Genomic DNA, 25,146 nt, shown 5'->3' with positions numbered 1-25,146 from the left:
CAAAGGAGATGTACGAGGCATGTATTTAACACAAAGGGTGGTGGGTGCCTGGACCATGTTACCTGGGGTGGTGGTGGAGGCAGATGGCATTTGAGGCTTTTAGATATGCACATGGATATGCAGGGAATGGAGGGATATGGATCACATGCCGGCAGAGGAGATTAGTTTAACTTGGCACGGGAACAGGCCCTTCAGGTGGGGGAGGTAGGCAGTGGGGAATAGAGGGAGAGGAGGGCAGTGGGGGAGATGAGGAGGGATAGTGGGGGGGAGGGGATAAGGGGAGGTGAGGAGTGGGGAATAGAGGGATAGGAGGGGAGTAGGGAGGGGAAAGGAGTTATGGAGGGAGGGAGGGGGTGACTAAGGGAAGGGGAAAGGAGAGGGAGAGAGAGTTGAGGGAGGAATTGGGGGGAGGGGGCGAGGAGAGGGGAAAGAAGAGGGAGGGTGAAGAGGAAGGGAAAGAGTGCCAGAGATGAGGGGAAATGAGGTGCACCTGTGCCGTTGGGGGCTATGGGTGAGTGGTGGAATATTGCGTTAGGGGACCAAGTCTCCTGTGTGACAGGGACCCAACGAGTCCCACTTAGTCTAATCTTTCACTAAATGTTAGTCACGTTATTCCCTTTATCATGCGTCTGTACACTGTGGACAGTTCGATTGTAATCATGCATCGCCATTCCGCTTACTGGTTAGCACGCAACAAAAGCTTTTCACTGTACCTAGAATGATGAAAGGTATAGATAGAGTGGATGTGGAAAGGATGTTTCCACTGGTGGGAGAGTCTAGGACCAGAGGTCATAGCCTCAGAATTAAAGGGCGCTCTTTTAGAAAGGAGGTGAGGAGGAACTTCTTTACTTAGAGGGTAGTTAATCTGTGGAACTCATTGCCACGGAGGGCTGTGGAGGCCAAGTCAGAGGATATTTTTGAGGCAGAGATAGACAAATTCTTGATTGGAACTGGTGTCAAGGGTTATGGGTAGAAGGTAGGAAAATGGAATGAGGAGGCTGAGATCAGCCATGATTAAATGGCGGAGATGGCTCAATGGGCCGAACGGCCTAATTCTACTCCGATAACTTGTGAACCTCGGTACACATGATAATAAACTAATAACTAATGATTACATCCAGTGGAGGGAAAGCTGGGGCCTTAGTGTAACTGAGAAGCAGCACCCCTCAATGCTGCCTGCCTGAAGCATGGTCTGGCTTCAGTATGAATTAGCATGACGTACCTGAGATGATGGCTTCCCTCGATGCCTGTACAACATCATCCACGGACCTGCCGGTGACTATCACCACGGCGACCTTTGGTACTCCAACCCTTGCTCCATTTGTCTCAGTTATGCCATTCTGCACTGCAAAGGTGAGTGCCGCTCCTACAGAACATCATAAATACATCATCAGGACCCACTCTCCCATTGCCAAGCACAAATTTCAAGACACGTCAAATACAAAAATCATCTGTCCGAAAAATTCAAGGAATTAAGCTGGAAAGAGTGCAGGGAAGATTCGCAAGGATTTAAGTGTTTAAGAAGGAACTGCAGATGCTGGAAAATCGAAGGTTGCAAGGATTCGCAAGGATGTTGCCAGAACTCGAAGGCTGAGCTATAGGGAGAGGTTGGGCAGGCAAGGACTTTATTTCTTGGAGTGCAGGATGCTGAGAGGTGGTCTTACAGAGGGGGAATAGATAAGGTGAATGGACAGTCTTTCACTGAGAGTTAGGGAGGCAAAGAAACAGAAGACATAGGTTTAAGATGGGAGGGGAATGATTTAAGAAGAACCCGAGGGGCAACCTTTCTCCACATGGAGTGTGCTGGGTATATGGAACGAGCTGCTGGGGGAGGTCGTTGAGGCAGGTACTGCATTTAAAAGACATTTGGACAGGTACATGGATAGGAAAGTTTTAGAGGGGGTATGGGTCAAAACGCAGGGAGGTGGGATTAGTGTAGATGGGGCACCATGATCAAGTTGGCCTGAAGGGCCAGTTTCCATGCTGTATATAACTCTATGACTAGAGGGTAGAATGCGGCATCTTTACCTATCCGACTTGGCCCAGGCGCTCTTTGCTGGATATTGTCGATCACATCCAAAAGTCCCTCCTTTTCCTGGTTTCTGTTGAAAGTGACCTCCAGAGTGTTGCTGCTGCCGTACTGCAGGATGGAGATATGCGTTGCATCTGACCCTGTGACTCGAGGAAGACGACAAAAACATTTGCAAAGTGCAGCTTTTTTTAGACTGCGAGATGTAAAAACAACACTAGAACAACAGTGAAACTTCACAATGCCACAGGTCATTTTAAACTGGAGAGTTTAAACGGAAAACAAACTGAATGAGCCTTCTTCCCTCCATCCACCCTCCCTGAATCCTCTCCCTCCCTCCCTCCCTCCTCTACCTCCCACCACCCACTGTCCCTCCTTCCCTCCCTCCCTCCCTTCCACCTCTCCCCTCTCCAACTACCTCCACCAACCCACCCTCCCTCACCAATCTTGGTTTCAACTCTTGCACGATGGCAGGAAGGGGTCTGATGGACGCAGCAAGGCTGAATTACCTCCTTTTGTGTTACACATTTTAAAGACTATGGCCATCTCTAAGGGGTGACCATTGTAACTACTGACTGACGTTCCCCGGATGAGGAAGCCAGGATGCTTAAAAGAAGAATGGAGAGTGGTTCCATCGGGTAAGATGGGGATATATTGATGGAAGCAAAATTGTTAGATTAATTTTTAAATGAGATGCATGCTGGCACCTTTTTATGGTCAAAAACCACACTGATACATGCTGTCAATTCGGTGGTATGGAATGTTTACTCGGACTGGATCTACCTCAATGTCTTGGCTGGAAAAGAATCTTCCACAATACAGTTTTGCAAGTGGCAAGTTGAGCTGGTTTCACTATGAGTTAACTTTACCACCTTGGTGTTTTTTTTTAACCAAGGACGTGCCACGCGGCGGCAGAAGGTACCGGGATGCACGGAGGGGCCGAACAACCAGCGCGGCACAGAGAGCAGCCTGGCGAGCGGGGAACCAGGTGGGGGCCGCCGAGAATGAAGAGGGGCCCCAGTGGGGGGGCCACGAAGAACAAAGAGGGACCCGACGGGGGGGGGGGGGGGGGATTAAGTTTGAAAAGGGAACGGTGAGAACAAAGTTGGACCTGGCGGGCTGCCTGCGGCCACGTGTGATGGACGGCCTGGTTTGCCGCCGTGAGAAGATAAGACAGTACTGAGAATTTTTGAAACTTTGTCGCGCCGGAAACGTGGTGACACTGAGTACTGCCAAGGTGAAGTCTGCCCGCGAGTCAAGGCGCCAGGCGGTGGAGGGCTCTACCCGAGCCGGCTGCCTGCCCCTTTTCCGGGGATACGTCCGTGCCCGGGTGCGGTTAGAAAGGGAATACGCCCCATCCACGGGCACCCTGAGCGAGTTCCGGGACTGCTGGGCTCAGCAGGGTGTTGAACGTATCTTCAATAATGATTGTATAGTAGGTTATTATGGATATATGTTTGTATTGTATTATGGTGGTGGGTTCTGGCATGTTTTATTATAGTGTCATTATTATTTTTTAATAATTGAATACATTTTTTAATTGAAAAAAAAGGTGAAGTCTGCTGTTTTGTGTTACCAGATTATATGCAAAAAACCCAAAGAATTTCACTGTACCTAGGTACATGTGACAATAAAGTGTCATTGAATCATTGATTGAATCCTGCTTGGATCAGTCGTTTGGTCTCATTTGCAATGGTGCCCCCCTCCTCCACTGACCTGTGTTCACCTTCCTCATGAATGATTTCACAAAGCTCTTCATTTCCTCAAACTTTGCCTTTCCGACATTGTCGCTGCCATCGAGAAGGATGATGATATCCATTGGTTCTGCGCACAGACCTAGAGAGAAATGGCAGAATTATACTCGTGGCTCCAAACATCCTGCTTGCAATCCTGAGCGGTCAACTCTGTTTGGAAGACGTTCATGATAAACTTTCATTCGAAAGTGTTCTAAGGACCACCGCACACTTCAACACGACTTGTCGATTGAATTGAAAGATACGGCATGAAACAGGCCCACAGGCCCACCAAGTCCACACCGCCCACAGGCCCACCAAGTCCACACCGCAACACTAGTTCTACCTTATCCCACTTTTGTATCCACTCACTACACATTGCAGAGCAAGGTGCCCCATCTACGCTCGACCCACCTGACCGTGTTTGGCCCACATCCCTCCGAACCATTCCTATCCATGTATGTGGCCAAATGCCTTGTAAATGCTGTTGCAGTACCCACCTCAACTACCTCCTCTGGCAGCTCGTTCCATACACCCACCACTCTCTGTGTGGAAAATTATGCCCCCCCCCCCGGGTTCCTCTTAAATCGTTCCCCTCCCAACTTAAACCTACGCCTTCTGCTTCTTGATTCCCCTTCCCTGGGTAAAAGACATACCCACCACCCTCCAAGTGAAAAAGATAAAGTAACTTTGGTGGAACCGAAACAGGTTAATGGCCAATGTGCAGTAAATTAAAGTTGAATTCAAATAGAAACTTAAGTGTTTGCATAGTTGGGTTACTGATAGTCTCACCTGTTGGGGGCATGGTTAGACCTCTGGTGGTGGCTGTGGTTGGGGGAATCGGCTGGCAACACCGCTGGTAAACTATGTTGGTGATTTCAGTGATATCCTTGTAGGTCGTGTGCACAATGGGGGGTGGGAATATGTCAACATCAATGTCGGGGCCGACTAGGATGGGGATCAGCTCCACCTGCTGCTGCTTGACCGTGTTGAAGGGGTTGGTGATGTTATCTGTGGGAGGGTTGCTAGTGATCATGAACACCAGGTCGGGGGCCTCCTCCCATGGCCCGTTGTGGTTGGCAAGCGTGGTCTCGATGACATGCTGTAGGGCCTTGCCCGTGTTGGTCAGCTTCCCCCCGTGGAAGTGCATCCCCCTGATTCTCTCAATCACCTCCCAGATCCTCTGAGTGGCGGTGAAGACTAACTCCTCGCTCACCGTGTCCGCGTACTGGACGACGGACACGTGCGTGGGCTCTATCGTCACTTGGAACTGTTCGATCATCTTAATGACAAATTCTTTGGTCTTGTTGAAGTTGTCCTCTCCTACCTTATCCGAGGCCTCCAGCAGGAAGACAACATCGCGCCTTGTTTCCTTGCCGGCCGGCGGGGTGGTGAGCACTTGTGCGGCTGTGGCAGGCACGGTGCTTGCTGGTGTTGTTGGGGGTACAGGGGGCGGGGGACTGGCTCCACGGCTACACATGTAGTCCAGGATTTTCTTCCTGGACTCCATAAGGTCAGCAACGTCTTTCAAAAAGAACGACTTCCCTCCAGGGGACTTGGCTGCGATCAAGCCGACTGCCTTCTGGTCGATCGCCGCTCCAATGCCCAGTGTGATCACCGTCACCTTTCTCTTGCTAATTAACTGCAGGGGTTTTCTATCCACAGTGGAGAAGGCACTTGCGGTCACAAGTATGGCCACTCTGGGGACTTTCTTCCTCGAATCCTTCCCAAACACAAGAACGGACGTGTACTTCAGGGCTTCTCCCAGGTTAGATTTGGAACCCCCGATGTATCCCATCGTCCTCACCAACATCTTCAGTTCCCTCGCGCTCTTCTTCTCCCACAGGTCAAACTGCTTGCTGATGCGCGAGTGGAACTGGAGAAGGGCCACCCGGATGTTGGACTGGCCGATCTGCATCTGCTCCATCATGGATAGTACAAACCTCTTCACATCATCAAACTCTCCCCTGGAGAAGGACTTGCTGCCGTCGATCACGAACACCAGCTCCATGACCCTGTTGCAACCGTCGACCACTTCCGTCGTTTCCTCTGGCTGTGTTGGGAAAGCCTCAGGGACCAGGGTTGGGACTGGCCCTGGGACCAGCCTGGGGCAGTGGGCGCAATGCAAGAACGTTCCAACACACTGGCTGGGGAAGCACCGTGGAAAAGAAAGGGTGTACGTTATAGATTGAATCACCGTCAATGCATCACCACTTACACCGCGGCAAATATCATCAGAGACCCACACCACCCTGGCCACACTCTCATTTCACTCTGACCATCGGGAAGAAGGTACAGGAATAGCTCCTTCCCCACAACCATTAGGCTCTTGAACACTAACCTCAACTGTGATTATGAATTGTGTTTGATTCCACTAAAGACTTTGGGGTATTTTGCACCAGTATTGGCATTGTTATTATTTTATTGAATTTTTGTCTCCTTGTGTTGCGATTGTCGGCCTGTTAAGCTGCAGCAAGTAAGAATGTCATTGGCCCACTGTCATTGCATATGAAAATTAAACACCCTTGACTCTTGATTCTTAAAAAATACATAATATCTCATACATGCGAACATTGCCGCAATGGGGATTTACACAGTTGCCGTTCACAAAGGCTGGAGTCTATTCATTGGTGCTGGTCCATGGTCTCTGTTCATTAGTGCTGTCCATGAACCACTACCTGATCTGGTCTTTGTCAGGAGAACATTAACAAACACCTTGGACAACCGGCATGGTCCGAGACTTGAATCCTGCCAGACGGGGAGATATCTGGAGTATTGTCCCACTGTACGAGTTCATTCAAGAGCTCTCCTGAGTTTAAAAATCAAATCAAACTCGTGGTAAGCACGTAGAATGAACGTAGCGGGTACGTCGGTGCCCGGAGACGTTTCTTAGCAGCTTGTAACGCTAATGGCAGGTACTCGGGAAGACTTGCTAACGGCAGGTAAGCTCGGAAAGACTCGTAAAGATTTTTCAACATGTTGAAAAATGTCCACGAGAGCCCCGAGCACTTACGGCCATTACCGTAAATCTCCGAGTTCGAATCAGGGCAAACTCGGGGAAAATTCTTGAATTAACTCGGACAGTGGGACAGGGCTTAGGCGTTCACTAATTACTTTGAGTTCACTTTTTGTTTTAGAAGTTAGATGCCATTATAACCATTTTCTAATAAATCCACCAAGTTTAAAGAGAGTGCAAGATATGGGACCCTAATGAGTTATTGGGAATGAGGATCCGGTAAGTTTAAAGGTACATCACCGGAGCACATCAACCGGTGTTGAACAAGATACTGAACCTATGGGATTTTCAAATAGTAGGGAGGTGGATTGTTGCAGTTTCACGGTAGTACTGAGCCAGCCGCTCAAAGAGGTGTCGGCCACAGCTCAGAATAGGGTGTCCCATCACAGTTGCCCAATAGGTGTAGCTGTTCACCTCCTTCAGCTCCCCATGAGCTGGGAAATTACTCATCCTGGCAGGGGAGTGATTGTTAGAATTAGCTCAGTGGTGGGGAGGTCGCAGGCAGCTGGGAATCCAGTGCTGCACACAGTGCAGCAATTCTCAGCTGTACATTTTCGCACACCCTAAGTACAGACACACGTGCTTACAAATGTATACAGCAGCACATACACACACACAGATATGCTTACAAATGCATATATCAGTACACACAGGCTCAAATTACCACAAACCCACACAGACACCAAATAAAACGTTATACAAATGCAAATTGACCATTTAATAATCCATATACTCATTATTTTACATGTTTTTTTGAGATGTAAATGTATTGAGTGTTGACATAAATTTGTGTTTTAGTTTTAATCTTAATCTTAAATTAGTGATCCCAAACATTATAAACAAAGAACTGCAGATGCTGATTAACAAATAAAGACAAAGTGCTGGAGTATCTCAGTGGCAGCATCTCTTGAGAACATGGACAGGTAATGTTTCTGGTTGGGACCCTTCTTCAGACTGATTGTTTGAGGGTGGGGGGAAGAAAGTTGGCAGAGAGGAAATGATGGGACAAAGTCTGGCAGGTAATAGGTTGCTATAAGTGAGGGACGGAAGGGTTTTTTTTTAGGTAGATGTTTGGACTGAGGTACTCCAGCACTTTGTGTCTTTTTTTGTTATCCCAACCAGTAGCCCAGTCATAAGGTCATAAGGTATAGGAGTAGAATTAGGCCATTCGGCCCATCAAGTCTACTCCACCATGTAATCATGGCTGATCTATCCCTCCCTCCTATCTCCATTCTTCTGCCTTCTCCCCATAACACCTGTACAAATCAAGAAATCAGTGCATACACCCACAACCAGTGAGGTGTGTGTGGAAGGTTCAGCAGTGCAGATTGAGGGAGAGAGCCTACCAGTTTTGGCAGTTGTCGGTTCCGTTGTTGACCACAATCGCTTGTCCATCTGGAATGCGCCGTCCTTCATAGACACAAACTGGGCACAATTCAGGAGCGACGCAAGTCTGTGAACTTTCATCCAGTATTTTTTCTATATGTTAGTGCAAAAGAAAATGATCAATATTTCTACTGCCGACCACTTGACAAATCATTTGGTTCAGATCAATTTAAAAAGCTGTAGATACTTGCTTTGATTTCCAGGCACATTCCTACCTCTAGCTTCCGAAGTCGGAACTCTTAAATCCTTTTGTCTCATGCCTTCTGTTTATTTTATTTATTTTTTTAATAATATGCTGCCTTGCTACAGCTCAGTCATTGAATCGTACAGTGTGGAATCAGGCCCTTTGGCCCAACCTCTCCATGCCGACCCAGATGCCCCATCAATGTGGGCACCGCCCGCCCACATATGTCTCATTACTCACTAAAACTTTCCTTTCCATGTATCTTTCCAAACGTCTTTTCAATGTTGTTATCGTATATGTGCATCAACAACCTGCTCTGTCAGCTCATTTCTTATACCCACCATTCTCTGTGTGAAAGAGTTGCCTCTCAGGTTCCTATTAAATCTGTGACTGATTCTGGTGCATATATTTGTACTATCGCTGCTGAAACTGAAAGTGGGTGAGTTGCAGACTGGGTGATAGAGTGACGCAGCATGGAAACAGGCCCTTCAGCCCCGCTCGTGCATGCTAACCAAGATGGCCCAACTACGGTAATCCAATTTACCCGCAATTTCCTCCATATCCCTCTCGGCCTCTCCTATCCGTATCCCAATTCAAGTGTCTTTTAAATGTTGCTATGGTACAAAAATGTTATTATAGGATAGTGTTTGTGATAATTGTGAATGGTGAGGATGAAACAACGATATCTGAGATTATTCCACAGTTGAAAGCAGATGCTACATTTGACGTCACGAGTCTTTGCCAAACCAACCTGCGGGACAATGTGCGTGGCATCCTTCCACACATGTGACAGGGCAGTCCTCCTGGTGTGGGTGCTGGCAGGTGCGTGGGCAGGCGGGAGCACACACGTTGTATCTCCACTCACACACGTGTTCGGCGTGTCCATCATTTAGTTCGTCACAACTCATGGCTTCAACGGGCAGAAAGAGAACAGCAGTCAGCACAGGTGCATCACATCCCCAGCAGTGTGCCAGCAATCGGCCATGTGGGTCAGAGCTTGCAATGAACAGGTCTCCATTGAACCCCAGACCAGCACAGCGAGTAACACAAATCAAGGGGGATTACTGGAGGCTGGAAACTCCACCACGGAATAAAATATTCACGACTTAAAATTGTTTGATTAACAACACAGAACATTGAACAGTGTAGCACAAGACCAGGCTCTTCGGCAAGACCATCTCTAATGTCAAGACCATCTCTTATCTACCTGCACGTGATCTATATCCCTCCATATCCATGTGTTTACCCAAAGGCTTCTTAATCACAACGTATCTGGCTCCACCACCACCACCCCTGACAGCATGTTCCAGGCACCCACCACCTTCTGTGTAAATGCCCCACAGCATCTCCTTCAAACTCTGCCCCTCTCCCTTTAAAGCTGTGCCCTCTAATATTTGATTAAAGAATCTCTCCCTATGCGTTGAATAGCTGCGTGGTGTTCCAATCAATTCTGGTGCCATGGACACATAACAAAGGAAATTATGTACGCTATGTCTTTGGATAAATTTGGATTCAAAGAATTTTCATGAGTTATCTTCAAACTATCCCACTCACAACTCATCTGACAATAATATTTCCTTTAAAGACAATCAGGAGGGTAATCCTGAGCTAAACGTGTTTCAGAAGAATTTATTTAATTACGGGCTAATAATGGGAAAAAAGCTTATACTTAAATTCTGGAAAAATGCGCCCACACCAACAATAAAAATGTGGATATCAAATATGTTTGAAACATTACATCTGGAAGAGATGAGATTCCTCTTAGCAGGTAAAGCAGACCAATTCCAAAAGACGTGGTCTATGTTTCTGGACCTATTACAAGTATGAGGTGCAATAGTAATTTAAATAAATAAATAAATAAATAAATAAATGGTATCAGGACCTGGTAACGGGAGGTAAAACAACAAAAACAGACTTGGTTGGTAGTCCCCTTTCTGCGGAGTTTAATGGTATAATAGAGCGATTGTTCCTATTTTCTTTTTCTTTCTTTTCTAGGGTCTATTTTCTCACTTTACTTCCTTCTCTAACTTCTTTTCTAAGGGGCTTTCTTTTCCCAACACTCTTGCACTTCACGACTCTTGCGCACTTTCTTTACTTTCCTTACTTCTATCTTTTTCTTAAAGCTCAAAAAAAAATGAAGCGGTACAAAAAATGTATTAAGATATATGTGTTGTGTAGTATTTAAATTTACCGTACTTCTAATAAAAATAAAATTTTAAAAAAAATAAATAAATAAAGACAATCAGGAGTTGCTTTGCCAACTTGGAACTACAGCCAGTTTGTTGCCAATATCAGCCATGGTCGACGAGCCTGAGACATGTTTGGGAACAACAAGTGATTCTAATTTAAACAGGATTTCTGATCCCAAAACCAAGCTGAGCCACAAATCGCTGTGGAGTTCAAGTCAATGGTTATTTTTAAGGTGGAGTTTGGCAGATTCTTGATAAACATGGGTTTTGTGGAGAAGGCAGGAGAATGGGGTTGAGAGGGAAAGACGGATCAGCCATGATTGAATGGCGGACTACTCGATGGGCCGAATGGCTTAATTCTGCTCCGATCACATGAAGTGCGGTTGTAAGAACTACTGCAGTTGTACAGGGTCTTGGTGAGACCACACCTGGAGTATTGCGTGCAGTTTTGGTCTCCAAATCTGAGGAAGGACATTATTGCCATAGAGGGAGTGCAGAGAAGGTTCACCAGACTGATTCCTGGGATGTCAGGACTGTCTTATGAAGAAAGACTGGATAGACTTGGTTTATACTCTCTAGAGTTTAGGAGATTGAGAGGGGATCTTATAGAAACTTACAAAATTCTTAAGGGGTTGGACAGGCTAGATGCAGGAAGATTGTTCCCGATGTTGGGGAAGTCCAGGACAAGGGGTCACAGCTTAAGGATAAAGGGGAAATCCTTTAAAACCGAGATGAGGAGAACGTTTTTCACACAGAGAGTGGTGAATCTCTGGAACTCTCTGCCACAGAGGGTAGTTGAGGCCAGTTCATTGGCTATATTTAAGAGGGAGTTAGATGTGGCCCTTGTGGCCGGGGGGATCAGAGGGTATGGAGAGAAGGCAGGTACGGGATACTGAGTTGGATGATCAGCCATGATCATATTAAATGGCGGTGCAGGCTCGAAGGGCCGAATGGCCTACTCCTGCACCTAATTTCTATGTTTCTATGTTTCTAAGTGAACGGCCAGAGGAGGGTCCAGAGGAGGCTTAAGAGAATGATCACAGGAAGAATCGGGTTAACATATGATGAGCATTTGAAGACACTGGGCCTGTACTCGCTGGAGTTTAGAAGGATGAGGGGAACCCTCGTTGAAACTTACCGAATAGTGGAAGGCCAGGACAGAGTTGATGTGGAGAGAATGTTTCCACTGATGGGAGAGTCTAGGACCAGAGGCCACAGCCTCAGAATTAAAGGGCGTATTTTTAGGAAGGAGATGAGGAGGAATTTCTTTAATCAGCGGGTGGTGAATCTGTGGAATACATTGCCACAGACGGTTGTGAAGGCCAAGTTGATGGATATTTTTGAGACGGAGATTGATTGATTTGATAAGTACGGGTGTCTGGGATTATTGGGAGAAGGCAGGAGAGTGGGGTTGCGGGGGTGAAGATAGATCAGCCATGAATGACGTAGTAGACTTGATGGGCCGAATGGCCTAATTCTGCTCCTGTGACAATATGAACTTATTTATTTCCGTCTCTGTCTAGAGCTGGAGTTATTCTGCAGCTTCCCAGTTTAACTTACGACACAGGCTGTTGGTCCTCCACTGGACCTGGATGCCCCGCTGAGCGCACTCGTGTGCGTAGGCCGCGATGGCGTTGCACAGGCAGAGGCACTCTCCCATGGAGTCGCAGGAACAGGTGTCATACACGCAGATCTCCCAGAACGGCAGAGGGTCGATCTGAAAACAATACCCGCAGGATTACAGCTTGGACGGGTTCAACACACACATCAGGAGAGGCTCAGGTCTCTTCCCGATCTCCCTTCACAAGCATAAAATACAAGAACAACATTTAAAAGACATTTGGACTGGTACATAGACAGAAAAGGTTTAGAGGGATATGAGCCAAATACAAGCAGGTGGGACTAGTGTACATGGGGCATTTTGGTCGGCGCCGACAAGTTGGGCTGAAGCGCCTGGTTCTGGTGAGCGGCAATAATTGCACATTCAAGCTATCTTATTGAGTCATGGAATCATAGAGTGAATCAGTGTGGAAACAGGCCCTTCGGCCCAACTTGCCCACACCGGCCAACATGTCCCAGCTAAACTGGCCCCACCTGCCTGTGCTTGGACCATATTCCTCTAAGCCTGGCCTATCCATGTACCTGTCTTACTGTTTCTTAAACGTTGGAATAGTCCCAGCCACAACTACCTCATCTGGCAGTTGTTCTATACACCCACCACCCTTTGTGTGAAAAAGGTTACCCCTTTGATTCCTATTAAATCTTTTCCCCTTCACCTTGAACCTATGTCCTCCGATCCTCGATTCCCCTACTCTGGGCAAGAGACTCTGTGCATCTACCCGATCTATTCCTCTCATGATTTTGTACACCTCTATAAGATCACCCATCATCCTCCTGCGCTCCAAGGAATAGAGTCCCAGCCTACTCAACCTCTCTCTACAGCTCACACCCTCTAGTCCTGGCAATAGCTCTCTGTTTCTGGCCATGGCCTTGTTCACCCACATTCGGAAGAATTTTCACTCACCAGCTTTGCACACTCACTGAACAGGCTACTTTTGATCAGGTCGCAAGAGTTCTCAACCATTGCTTGCTTCAAACTGTTTCCGCTACATGGAGAGGGTGCCTGAGAAGTGAAAGAAGAGAGAAGAATCAGCCTGAGACAACTCTTACTCCAACACACCGTGCTAACAGGGCGACAACATTGGAACGGGGTCGAGTGATTACCTGGATGGCATCAGCACACAAATGTTTCACCGTCCATGAATTCCCAAAGTCAAAGGGGTCAATTTCAAGTTTGTTCGCACTGCTCAGAAGATCATTATTTTTATTTCCATCGAAATTACCGCACAATCCACAGACTTTACCCTATGTCAAAGAGGGGGAGTTTGAAGAAAGCAAATGACATTTGTTTGTATAAAATTGCAGTTAATATAGGCAATTTCAGTTGATATATAACAGGTATTTTAACATATTGTATATTACAGTGTTATAAAAAATAGAACAGTACAGCATAGAAACAGGCCCTTTGGCCGACAATGTCTGTGTCGAATATGATGTCATTAAACTACTGGAAGTGTTACGCTGGGAAATTATTCTAGACTTTAAATATTTCTCAGTTAACATATTTTTATTAACAAAAAGATCAAAAGATAAAGACAGCGCCCATTTTAGAAGTATTTGGAAACTGATAAGAAGGGAAAAAATAGGAAGGAATGGACAATGATGGAAAAATGATTAATTGTGTTCGCAGATAGTTTCTTCAGAATCTTTACATCAAATGGCCCAAAGTGAATTATGATTACAGTAATAAAACAATAAATTGTATGCCGCCTGACGTTTGATTTCATGACATAGAATTGCACAATATGTGTAAGCAATTATAACTTTAACATAATCTCACGCTAATGCTAGTGTCCTCACTTGGCTGTTTTCTCCAACTTCAAAGACTTCTAACCACTCCCTTGGGTAAAGTACTTTATTCCAAATTCCTTATTAGATTTATTAGGTTCCAGCTTATTTTTGCAGACACTAATTCTGGCCCTCCCTGCACGTGAAAACATTTTCTCTCTATCTGCCTTTGATAATTTCCATTTAGTCATTTATCTGTCTTTTATTGTCTTGAGAAAAGAGACCATTAATGTAACTACTTCCACATTAAAGTACAATGGATTTCCTGACTGTTTTCGCCAACATCAATGTGTTACGTATGGTTGCCATTTAGTTGTGGCTGATTATAAGGCTGCATCCAGTGTTATAAACGGTCTCTAGTTTCTTACAGAAAATAAATGAAAGAGCAAGTTTAGTGAAGGAATAGATGGGTGGAAGACTGAAGGAAGAAGGGGAGGTCACGAGAGGAGAAAGGAAGGAGAAATGGAGGGAAGAAAAAAAAACAGGGAGAGGTTTAAGAGGCTTTTAGATCAGTTGCAGTTTTAATTTATTGTCACATGTACCGAGATTCAGTGGAAAGCTTTTGTTGCGTGCTAACCAGTCAGCGGAAAGACAATACATGATTACAACCAAGCCATTCAGAGTGTACATATACAGGATAAGGGAATAACATTCAGTGCAAGATAAAGCCAGTAAAGTCTGATCAAAGATACTCTGAGGGTCACCAATGAGGTAGATAGTAGTTCATGACTGCTCTCTAGTTGTGGAGAATGGTTCAGCTCCCTGATAACAGCTCGGAAGAAACTGTCCCTGAATCTGGAGCTGTGCGTTTTCACACTTCTGTACCTTTTGCCTGATGGGAGAGGGGAGAAGAGGGAGTGGCCAAGCTGTGATGGGTATTCAAGGAACAGGGGGGATATGGATCATGTGCCGGCAGAGGAGATTAGTTTATCTTGGCATCAGTACAGACATTGTGGGCCGAAGGACTTGTTCCTGTGCTGTACTGTTCTATGTTCCGAGTAAATCATTGAAATCTACTTACCTTGTACTGCCCCTTAATTTGTACAGAGATGCGAGTGCCTTTGTCCCACAGGATAGAAATCGCTTTACCCAGTGCTATTATGGAGTAAAGACCAGAATTAAATATCTGCAAGTCTTCTCCATTCTTAAATGGCTTTTTGATAATCACCTAATCAAAAAAAGATTAAAATTATCAGTGAAGAAATAAAAGTCTAAGTGTTGTCATTCACTTTATTATTATTATCATGTGTAACAAGGTTAAAAGCTTTGGTCTGCTTGCCATCCAATCAATACTATACTTATATCCAATCAATATTGCTATCCAATCCATATTATACTATTATACAATCCAATTAATATTATAGAGTCGAAACAAGAAAATGCAGATGCTGGTTTACCAAGAAAAGATACAAAGTGCTGGAGTAACAGGTAGACAGCATCTCTGGAGGACATGGATAGGTGAAGTTTCAGGTCTAGACCCTTCAGAACCTGGAGAACATCTGAAGAAGGATATCAATCCAAAAGGTCACCTATCCAGGAATGCTGCCTGACCCACTGAGTTACTCCAGCACTTTGTGTCTTTCCAATTCATACTATACATGAATACAACATGTATATTGTAGAATATGGTGGTGCAGAATTGTACTGTTACTGTTACAGAGACAACGTCCAATGTGGGTAATGAGGTTGGGCTGGAGAAGGTTGGTCACACACTTTGAGCAAAGCCAGAAGCTTCATTTCTCCAAGAAGAAGAGGTTATCTATGTACTCACCTCTCTCGCAAACAGCTCCAGCTCTCCGCCATCGTATAACACAGTGATGTCTTTTGAACATTCTTCTCCTGGCAACCCACAGCCACTGTGTTCCACTAAGATGCGGAATGTTCCTTCATTCCCACCGCAACTGTCCTACAAGTTATGAAAAACGTCAAAAGTCAAAGAAGAGAAACAACTAAAATGATTAAAATGTAGGTAAAAGCCATTCCCTGAGGTCCACAGGCAAGGGAAATGTGAGTCAAAGAAAACTACTTCTGGATGAGGATGGCAGGTCAGGGGAGCATAATTATGAATAGCAATAAGAACTTCAGACATTTGGAAACACAGAGGCACAAGGACCTGCAGATGTTGGAATCTAGAGCAAAACACAAAGTGTTGGAAGAACTCAGCGGGTCAGGCAGCATCTGTGGAAGGAATGGACAGATGACGTTTTGGGCCTATTCCCATCTTCCTCGTTTAAACAAGGTATTTATTTAGTTTACAGGTAACAATGGAGGTGATGGCACAGAAACATATGGTAAGGTTTTGTTTATTTGAGAAAAATAAAGAAGGGATGCATCGATAATGGAAACATTAATAGAAAATGTTGGTCATGGCAGCATCTGTAGAAAGAGAAACAGTGTTGATATTGCAGGTTGGTTAAGCATTGATTTTTGTTCGAGAATTGTAAAGGGAAATGGTTGGATAATGGGTTGTCCTGCTTAAAAGATAACTATTGCCAGAAGTTAGGAGTTCAATGGCTTACATGCAAAGACAAAGACATTTGTCAACAAACTCTTTGGTAATTCCCAGACCCTCTGTTGAACCACAGAGAGTGTCCATACCTGAACCAGCACATACTGACACTGGCCTGGGAAAGTGTACTTCAGCCCATCGAAGGTGATGTAGTGGGCCTCACCAACGCCAAGGCAGATACCATCGCACACTTTATCAGTGCACTGCCACTTGCGATTGAGACATTTACTGCAAAAACAAAATGAAAGCAAATGGTAAGTTCCATTTTCACTGAAGAGAGTTGGCCGACATCGTGAAGAAACAGAATGCAGTTGATCTTGAAGATGGTACAAGAGGTCCATTGGTGAACATGTTTTTTCCAAGTCACTCGTTCTCACTCAACAAATAGCTCATTGCATTCAGTAGCTGTACAAGTTGTTGGTTGGACAACACTTGGGGCATTGTGTGCAGCTCTGGCCGCCCGGCAACAAGACATTTGTCATTTGTCATTCAGGATGTTACATGGGCTTGTGGGCTTGACTTGTAGGGAGAGGTTGGATAGGCTGAGATCATGATTTATCAATAGAGCATAGGAGGCTGAAGGGTGACCTTTCTGAGGCGTACAAGATCTTGAGGGGCATGGACATGGCAAACACTGAGTCTGTTTTCCCAGGGAAACAGATTCTAAAACTAGAAGACATGGGCTTAAGGTAAAAGGAGAGAGATTTGAGACAGAACTCAGGAGCAGCTTTTTCACTCAGAGGGTAGTCCGTATCTGGAAATAAGTGCTAGAGATAATGATACAATTACAAATGTTAATGGCCATTTAGGCAGATATTGGGATTGGAAGAGTTTAGAGGCCAAATACAGACAAATGAGACTATGCAAACCTTGGTTGGCCGGGACAGGGTGGGCCGAAGGGCCTGTTTCCACGTAGTACAGCCCTGTGACTATCGTGATTTTTAAATTACAGGTTGACACCACTCTATGTGAGCCTTTTTGTTGCAACCACAGGGATGCTATGAAATCTACTTTCCTCCTGACTGTCCTCACACTCTCCCACTAACAATGATATAACACCTGGTGAACAGCAAACCTCAATTCAACCTTTCGATTGCCTTGGAGAAATCTGTGATTTCTGTGCATGTAGCATCCGTCATCATTGGATCGGTCGCGGCCTGCAGCGGCACGGAGTGGCGGAGCAGCGGGGGAGACACGGACACCATTGCCAGGCCAGGCCCACCCCTGCTACACAGATACGATGGTGGTGCTTAATCACCTTTTAGATCGGGGCATGTCTTTGTAGGGAATAGAGGAATGTGGGTCACTTGTGGAGAGTCACAGATGAGATCAGTTTAACTTAGCTTCATATGTAGGAAAGAACTGCAGGTGCTGGTTTAAATCGAAGGTAGACACAAAATGCTGGAGTAACTCAGTGGGACAGGCAACATCTCTGGAGAGAAGGAATGGGTGACGTTCCGGGTCGAGACTCATCTATTGTGTTTCAGCCGAAATTATTTATATTAATCGCAATTTTATACAAACAAATGTAATTTGCTTTCTTCAATTGTGCACGGCAAAGTTTAACAAGAGAAACGAATAATGTGGCGTGATTTGTAGCTCAGGAACAGTTGTCGCTGAATCATAATGCCCAGAGGAGAACTAACAAAATATTTTGAAATTATGATGAGCTCTGATAACATTGAATTATGAAAGGCAACTTCCTGTGTTTGGAAAGTCTGTGACAAAAGGTCGTGACCTCAAAATGATCACAAAGAATGTGAACTTGCTTGCTGAGTTGTCTGTTGTTATACAAAAGGCTGTTAGATTATTTGATTTAGTTTAGAGATATTGCTTGGAAACAGGCCCTTCAGAGTTTGCACGTTCTCCCTGGGAACACGTGGGTTTCCAGTTTCCATGCTGACCATCGGTCACCTATTCATGCTAGTTCTATGTTATCCCACTTTCTCATCCACGAGAGGACAATTTACAGAGGGCCAATTAATCCCGCATGTCTGGGATGTGGGAGGAAACCGGAACACCATGAGGAAACCCACGTGGTCCCAGGGAGTACGTGCAAGCCCCTCATGGACAGCACCCAAGGTCAGGATCAAGCCCGGGTTCCTGGCGCTGTGATGCAGCACGGCCTTCTCTTAATTGTGCAAGAGAAGTCACGCTCAACTTTAACGGGAAACTAAACCACTATTTGAAGAAAGGATTAACACAAGATTTTCTCCCCCTCCCCACCACGATTGGTCTGAAAAAGCGCCCTCAGAATAGGTAGTTGAGGCAGGGACTAACGCAATGTTTAAGAAACAACTAGACAGGTACATGGATAGGACAGGTTTAGAGGGATATGGGCTAAATGCAGGCAGGTGGGACTAGTAAAGATGAGATGTTGGTCAGAGAGGGCATGTCAGGCCGTTGAATGAGAGCTTTGTGTGAAGAAGGAATTTTCATTGCACCCTGATGTATATGATAATAGCCTGAACCTGAATTTCATTGCATGTGAGCTATGATCTGTGCCTGGCCTTTTTGAATAATCACTGCACTAATCTACTTATGGTAAATGGGTCAATGTCTCCATTAATTAAGGCGACACGGTGGCACAGCAGTAGAGTTGCTCCTGCACAGTGCCAGAGACCGCGGTTCAATCCTCACTGTGGGTGCTCTCTGTATGGAGTTTGCTTGTTCTCCTCTTGACCACGTGGGTTTTCACCGGATGCTCCAGTTTCGTCCCGCATTCCAAAGACTTGTGGGTTTGTAGGTTAAATGTAGATGGTCTATAATGGTCCTCTGTAAGTGTGTAGGATAGGACTAGGCATGGACTCAGTAGGCAGAAGGGCCTGTTTCCACACTGTATCTCTAAAATTAAATACTAAAATTACGAGAAATTAAAATGGCAGTGATATGCTTTGAAGTTCCTAATTAAATGTTCAGATGAAGGTAAACAACCACCAATGTTAATCTAGCTCGCGTTCTGACAGGCTACCGGGTAGACAATGTTGCCATTTGAAAAGTAAAAGCTGCAAGCAGTCAAATGAAACCTTACATAGTCACAAAATGCTGGAGTAAATCAGCGGGACAGGCAGTATCGCTGGAGAGAAGGAATGGGTGACGTTTCGGGTCGAGACCCTTCTTCAGACCGTCTTCATTCCTTCATCCTTCTCTCCGGAGATGTTGCCTCCCGCTTAGTTACTGCAGCATTTTGTGCCTATCTTTGGTTTTAACCAGCATCTGCAGGTCCTTCCTACAAATGAAACCTTATAGTGGCTGCCCTCTAGCAATGCACAGCATATATACCCAGGCATATTGTTGCAGCACAAATTAAATCATAGAAAGGAGCGTGTGCCAGGTTGGTGGTGCTGGACAATCTCTCTGTTTATTAAACACAAGTAATGTGGAATTAACATAGACTACTTCCTGCAAGATGTCATCTTTTTGGAAAAGTGAGTGTAATTGATTTGTGATTTGGGATCCAGAGACAAAACAGAATTGGACTACTTTTGAGGTTGTCGGAACATCTTATGAAAGTACATTATAGTCGATGGTCAACACTAAGCTTTGCTTATTGTATAGGAAGGAACTGAAGATGCTGGTTTAAACCGAAGATAGACAAAAAATGCTGGAGTAACTCAGCAGCACAGGCAGCATCTCTGGAGAGAAGGAATGGGTGACGTTTCGTGTCGAGACCCTATGGAGTATGAAGACCCAAAACCTCACCCATTCCTTCTCTCCAGAGATACTGCCTATCCCTCTGAGTTACTCCAGCTTTTTGTGTCTATCTTTTGCTTATTGTATTTTTGCCAACTGGCTCAGAGAGTATAGTGGAATTATCTGGAAAACGGAATTGTTGCAAGGCATAAACAAATGGCAGGAAGTACCACAAAACATTCCTGAACGTCAAGAAGCACAGTCTCACTCAATAAACATTCCGACAGAAAAACGATACGGGCCAAAAACATGGACATTCCTTTGTTACGATTGTCAACACTCTCTCTGATGTAGTTCCTATTAATTGATGGCTGGCTAATATTATAGAAATTCATGCTCTAGTGTTTATTTTATGGTCAAGTTTACATTTGTGATCTCAGTTCAAGCAGGCCAGATTGCGTTCTTTGTCAGTGTTGTGCGGGCATTGACACATCTCTGCAGAAAAATGTGTGATTCCGCTTATACCCAAACACAGCTCAAACACAGGGAGACCTCTCGCACGCATCACGGTGCAGTGTCAATGCGGGCAGTCCTGGCTCACAAGCTGATAGTCAGGGCGGACATGAGGAGCCAAGCCCTGGGCTGAAGAAAAACGTCTCGACCCAAAATGTCACCCATTCCTTCTCTCCAGAGATGATGCCTGTCCCGCTGAGTTACTCCAGCATTTTGTTTCTATCCTCAGTGTAAATCAGCATCTGCAATTTCTTTCTACACCCTAGTTGTAACTCCCTGAAGCAAGCTGGAGAGTCAGTTAAACTGAGGGTAATCTACTATGGTTTCAAAGTGTCTTGTCACTGTTAACCTGCTCATATTGATACAAAAGCTCAAGAGGATGAAAGTGAGTGGGACATCTTTGTATGTTAGCTTATGATGCATGTGAGAACAGTTTAGTTTAGTTTAGAGTTACTGCGTGGAAATGGGTCCTTCAGCCCACTGAGCCTGCAACAACCAGTGATCGTCCATTCGCACCAGTTCTATCCTACACACTAGGGACATTTTACAGAAGCCAATTAACCTACAAATCCGCACATCATTGGAATGTGGGAGGAAACTGAAGCACCCGGAGAAAACCCGCGCAGTCACAGATAAACGTGCAAACTACATACAGACGCCACCCAAGGTCAGGAGTGAACCCAGGTCTCTGATGCTGTGAGGCAGCAACTCTAACACTGCGCCACTGTGACTGTAACCTTAGTTATAGGTCTGAGCAGAGGCCTACTGGTGGATTTCTCGTCAGACCATGTGTGGGAGAATACTCCTGATGGTGGTGAGGGAGTCTTGATTTACCCTCATCCTCTAGCAAAGCCCACCTCCCTCTAACTCTCACCAACCCCACACCACAATTCACATCACCTTTCACTAGGTCCACTACTGCAGACTCCAAACAACGACATTTCCATTCAAGCCCGAGGGGGAAACCTGATAGATCAATAAGATCCAGACGGTGTAGAACAGTGGAGCAAGGTTCATATCTAACAACTACAAGTGGCAGAGCTCAGTCTCCAGCATGATAAAGAACCTTAAACTTCATCCACCTACTACTCATCGCAAGTTTGTCAGACTGACAACATTCCACAAGATCAAGAATACCATTATTGATTTAAAGATGAAGGAGCACATCTAGTTAACCCAAGCACCCATCGGCATGTCAACCAGAAGCTGCCAACCTGGAAATTATTTCATTCCGCACGGCACTTCATTAGCACTTTCTAACTCATTTTTCTTCAAGACAGCAAGGGATTGGAATACCCTACCAGCCAGCATCAGAGATCTCCAAAATATCAACACATACACTCCAAAAGCATCTCCATCTTGACTAGCATGTCCACCACCATCATAGTGCTGAGTGAGGCTCTATCTAGAGCTTTGCAGCGTATTACATCCACATCCACATCCAGATCCAGATCCAGATGTTTATACAATTATGAGAGGCATAGATAGGGTAGAAACATAGAAAATAGGTGCAGGAGTAGGCCATTCGGCCCTTCGAGCCTGCACTGCCATTCAATATGATAATGGCTGATCATCTATCTCAGTATCCTGTACCTGCCTTCTCTCCATACCCCCTGATCCCTTTAGCCACAAGGGCCACATCTAACTCCCTCTCAAATATAGCCAATGAACTGGCCTCAGCTACCTTCTGTGACAGAGAATTCCAGAGATTCACCACTCTCTGTGTGAAAATGTTTTTCTCATCTCGGTCCTAAAAGATTTTCCCCTTATCCTTAAACTGTGACCCCTTGTTCTGGACTTCCCCAACATCGGGAACAATCTTCCTGCATCTAGCCTGTCCAACCCCTTAAGAATGTTGTAAATTTCTATAAGATCCCCCCTCAATCTTCTAAATTCTAGCGAGTACAAGCCGAGTCTATCCAGTCTTTCTTCATATGAAAGCCCTGACATCCCAGGAATCAGTCTGGTGAACCTTCTCTGTACTCCCTCTATGGCAACAATGTCTTTCCTCAGATTAGGATGGCAAGAATGTCTTTCCTCAGATTAGGTAGACAGTCCCCGGGTGAAAATGTGAAAGGCCAGAGGGCATGACTGTAATGTGAGAGGGGGAAATGTTTAAATGGACATTTACAAGACAAGCCTTTTCATACAGAGAGTGGCAGGTGCCTGGAATGTGTTACCAGGTGTGGTGGTGGAGGTAGATACTATGGCAATATTTAAGAGGCATTTAGACCACCACTGGAACAGGCAGGGAATGGAGGGATATAGACCTTGTGCAGTTTAATTTGGTATCATGTTTGACACAGACATTATTCCTGAGCTGTACTGTTCTATGATCCATATTCTATGTTCTACGTTCTATATCTCCGCTCGCAGGCAAAGGGCAGTTCATGGTGACCTGTGTGGGTTTTCTCCGGGTGCTCCCGTTTCCTCCCACACTCCAAAGACATGCAGATTTGTAGGCTTGGTAAAATTGTAAATTGTCCCTAGTGTATACAGGATAGTGCTAGTGTGCGGGGATCGCTGGTCAGCACGAACTCGGTGGGCCGAAGGGCATTTTTCCACACTGTATCTCTAAAATAAACTAAATTAAACTAGTGTACATGTGATCGCTGGTTGGTGTGGACTCAGTGGGCTGAAGGGCCTGTTTCCATGCTGTATCTCTAAAGTAAACTGAACTAAACTGTTTTATATCCAAAAACATCCTGGCAATAATTTGCAGTGAACAAGTCTGTGTTAAGGAAGGTGAGTAAAAATACATTACCAGGTATTGCAGTCTTTCTGTATAGATTTTCTCCAGGGCCATATTCCTTGCCCTCGTGTCGACAGGAGCACATTTCTGGAGAGATGCACATAGTCCCCACCTGGACCTGAAGTAGAGACAATATGTAAGGTATGTATCTACACCTTGGTCAGAGGACTGGGTCACTGTGTGAGTTATGGTTCTCACCTTCCCTGGAGGGCACATGCAGCCGGACGTGCACCTTGAGCTCACACAGTCAAAGTCATAGTTCTGGCAGATCTTCATACATTCAATGCCTTTCGCTGTCGGGTCATCTTCTGGACAATCAAATCTTCTCATGGGTGGAGAGCAACTCGTGTCCCGCTTGACTGAGGGAAAATCACGGTTCAGTCAAAACTACTTAAAAACAGAGCTTGGGAATTACATGCTATCTTAACCATGCAAATTATCACCAGCCTTTGACACAGGATCGTAATAGACACAACATCATAATGGATGATAGACACAAAATGCTGCAGTAACTCAGCAGGACAGGCAGCATCTCTGGATAGAAGGAATGGTTGACGTTTTATGGTCAAGACAGTCTGAAGAATGGTCTCGACCCCAAATGTCACCCATTTGAAACATATAAAATTCTGAAGGGATTGGGCAGGCTAGATGCAAGAAAAATGTTCCCGATGTTAGGGGAGTCCAGAACCAGGGGCTACAGTTTAAGGAAAAGGGGTAGGCCATTTAGGACTGAGGTGAAGAAAAAGGTTTTCACCCAGAGAGTTGTGAATCTGTGGAATTCTCTGCCACGGAGGGCAGTGGAGGCCAATTCACTGGATGTTTTCACGAGAGAGTTAAATATAGCTCTTAGGGCTAATGGAATCGAGGGATATGGGGAGAAAGCAGGTACTGATTTTGGTTCATCAGCCATGATCATATTGAATGGCAGTGCTGGCTCGAAGGGCCGAATGGCCTACTCCTGCACCTATTTTCTATGTTTCTATGTGTCTATGTTTCGTTCTATCCAGAGGTGCTGTCTGTACCACTGAGTTACTCTAGTATTTTCTGTTTATCTTCGGTGTAAACCAGCATCTGCAGTTCCTTCCTAAACATAATGGAAGATGACTGATAGCATTAAGCATTCACTGGACTGATGTGGGCACGAACTATCAGCCACAATGTCTCCGCGTGAACTTTAGTTTGACGATCCCAGTGAATATAGCGTATATTACTCAATAAATAATATAACATACTGCACTTATGTAATAAGAGAAAATATGCCGGAGTAGCTCAGCAGGTCAAGCAGCGTCTCTGGGGGGACATGGATAAGTGATGTTCTGGGTTCGAGAGTCAGGAGTGTTTTATTGTCATATGTCCTGGACTGGACAATGAAATTCTTACTTGCTGCAGCACAACAGAATATGTGAATATGTAAACATTGTAAATAACGGGGAAAAAAGAAAGAAAAAGTTCAATAAATAACAAACATAGTGCAAATAACTAAATAATAATATAATCTTTTGCAGTTCAGAGCTTAGAGCTTATTCGTTGTTTAATAGCCTGATGGCTGTGGGGAAGTAGCTGTTCCTGAACCTGGACGTTACAGTTTTCAGGCTCCTGTACCTTCTTCCTGATGGCAGTGGTGAGATGAGTGTGTGGCCAGGATGGTGTGGGTCTTTGATAATTTTGGCTGCCTTTTTGAGACAGCGACTACAATAGATCCCTTCGACGGTGGGGAGGTCAAAGCCGGTGATGGACTGGGCAGTGGACTGGGCAACTTTTTGTAGTCTTTTTCGCTCCTGGACGTTCAAGTTG

The 25,146-nt window shown here is 45.2% G+C and overlaps 1 protein-coding gene across 1 annotated transcript in view; it reads right to left on the bottom strand.

Moving 5' to 3' along the window:
- The window catches only part of LOC129707713 (von Willebrand factor-like), an 84,258-nt gene that overhangs the window by 38,127 nt on the left and 20,985 nt on the right, over positions 1–25,146 (bottom strand). The window contains 15 exon segments of the mRNA XM_055652939.1: positions 1,223–1,366; positions 2,029–2,172; positions 3,746–3,865; positions 4,555–5,909; positions 8,125–8,257; positions 9,100–9,258; positions 12,098–12,254; positions 13,062–13,160; positions 13,262–13,402; positions 14,967–15,113; positions 15,717–15,851; positions 16,544–16,682; positions 23,365–23,390; positions 23,393–23,470; positions 23,551–23,711. Of these exon segments, the coding sequence (XP_055508914.1) occupies positions 1,223–1,366; positions 2,029–2,172; positions 3,746–3,865; positions 4,555–5,909; positions 8,125–8,257; positions 9,100–9,258; positions 12,098–12,254; positions 13,062–13,160; positions 13,262–13,402; positions 14,967–15,113; positions 15,717–15,851; positions 16,544–16,682; positions 23,365–23,390; positions 23,393–23,470; positions 23,551–23,711 (3,138 nt within the window).

The sequence above is a fragment of the Leucoraja erinacea genome, chromosome 22 (assembly GCF_028641065.1).
Source record: "Leucoraja erinacea ecotype New England chromosome 22, Leri_hhj_1, whole genome shotgun sequence".
Taxonomy (NCBI): domain Eukaryota; kingdom Metazoa; phylum Chordata; class Chondrichthyes; order Rajiformes; family Rajidae; genus Leucoraja; species Leucoraja erinaceus.
The sequence above is the reverse complement of the archived record's forward strand: the minus strand, read 5'-3'. Positions and strand labels throughout refer to the sequence as shown.